Source organism: Myxocyprinus asiaticus, chromosome 38 (assembly GCF_019703515.2).
Source record: "Myxocyprinus asiaticus isolate MX2 ecotype Aquarium Trade chromosome 38, UBuf_Myxa_2, whole genome shotgun sequence".
NCBI lineage: Eukaryota > Metazoa > Chordata > Actinopteri > Cypriniformes > Catostomidae > Myxocyprinus > Myxocyprinus asiaticus.
The window spans coordinates 8,852,795-8,854,388 of record NC_059381.1 but is presented as its reverse complement, the minus strand read 5'-3'; the positions used below and the strand labels follow the sequence as shown (position 1 = coordinate 8,854,388).

The 1,594-nt window shown below is 36.0% G+C and overlaps 1 protein-coding gene across 2 annotated transcripts in view; it reads left to right on the top strand.

Moving 5' to 3' along the window:
• rfesd (Rieske (Fe-S) domain containing) overlaps positions 1 to 1,269 on the top strand; it is a 5,150-nt gene extending 3,881 nt beyond the window's left edge. Inside the window, exons 2-4 of one of the 2 annotated variants that reach the window (XM_051677421.1) lie at positions 1 to 134; positions 365 to 399; positions 515 to 1,269. The exon at positions 1 to 134 is cut by the window's left edge and continues 39 nt beyond it. In XM_051677421.1, the coding sequence (XP_051533381.1) occupies positions 1 to 134; positions 365 to 399; positions 515 to 820 (475 nt within the window). In that variant the 3' untranslated portion in view covers positions 821 to 1,269. The remainder of the gene's footprint in view (positions 135 to 364; positions 400 to 514) is intronic. The other variant, XM_051677422.1, reaches the window with a different exon arrangement.
• Positions 1,270 to 1,594: the final 325 nt, after the last annotated feature.

The window sequence follows — 1,594 nt, the reverse complement described above, 5'->3', positions numbered from 1 at the left end:
GTCACACATGTATTATATTGGCAAGAAAGAGGACCTCATTCAGGCCAAGAGAACGAGTGTGACTCTGGGCGGAAGAGATGTACTCATTATATATCATCAAAGAACTTTATATGCAATGGACCTGCAATGTTACCGTGAGTAGCATTAAAAACATCTATGCTTTTTCATATATTTGATGTCAATGTCATTTTTCCACCCACTGTCCCCTCAATTTCTGCGTAGTTAATCAATGTTACCACAAGAGGGAGACAAAGTAGCACACTGATCACTAATGTTTGTGTTGCAATAATACTAGAGGCAAAAACACAGAACAAAATGTCAGTTGCTGTGGTCATTTCTCTGTGTATGTCTGCTTTTTCAACAGATGCTGGTAGTAACTTGTTGAACGGAGATATTGAGGTAAAACTTCTCGAAGGGACACATCTACTCATTCAGTGATTCATAACAGCACTTGACACGCATTGTTACCTCCCATGTTAACATTGACACAATTGAATGTTTCTTTCACGCACAGGAAATCAACAAGAAGCTCTGCATTATATGTCCAAAGCACAAGTACAAGATCACTCTTGCAGAAGGTGAGGGGTTATACAGGGCCAAAAACCCTGCAGAAAAAGTCCCTACCCCGCGGTGGTATTCCAAAGGCATAAAGCAGAGAGTGCACAAGGTGACGGAGGTGGATGAAGATATTTTTGTGACGCTGTCTGATTGCCCTGGGTGGATTGAGTCAGACTATTATCAGACAGAGAAGGGCAGGGCTGAGCTGAGGAACGCAAAGGAATCAGATGGCGAAGTTGCAGATGCAGATGAAAATGTTTAGTCTGGCAGCAACAGTGAGACAAGAGCTTCACAGATCCTAAGGGAACTGCATAGATTAAGATTGATGATTTCAGAGTCAGTCTGCATGAATAAAAGTGCAATTTGATATCATGAATCAAAATGATAATATGCTCCCCTATTTATTTTTGTATGTGTCAAGATTCTCTTTCCATACCTTCATGAATCACAGTGGTGCTTGTCTTTCAGCACAATTCTTTTCCAGACATTGTCGTAGTCTTTATTTTGCAACAACCCTGTTTGAGAAAGTGATATTTTGAACAATTCAGATACAATTGTAAAATCTAATTATAAATCAATTGTAAGCTCAACCTGTAAAATGAAAAAGAAAGTGAAGATGACAATGGACTGTGTGCATATTAATGGTTGTTTATGTGCAAATTTGTACTTTTTAGCACTGGTTTCCTCAAATTAATATAATAAAAACATTTAAAATCATTTTGGAGGTTTTTTGACAATCCACTTTTCTCATATGATATGATGATAGTGATTTTACCATCAAAACAATCTTTTTCAGATTAGTAGTAAAATGTACTTGGCCAATTTACTATCACCAAATTTGGGTAAGTAATGCATAAAATGACATTTTAAAATACATTACAGATTACTAATTCGCTAAAATTATAACCTGATTACTTTACTGATTTCTTCACTGAAAATTAATCACATTACTAATTACTTTTCTTTTAATTTCCTTTCTAAAACACAGTTCACAGAAAGGTATGTTTTTACGCTTAATGAATTCAAAATAATGTCT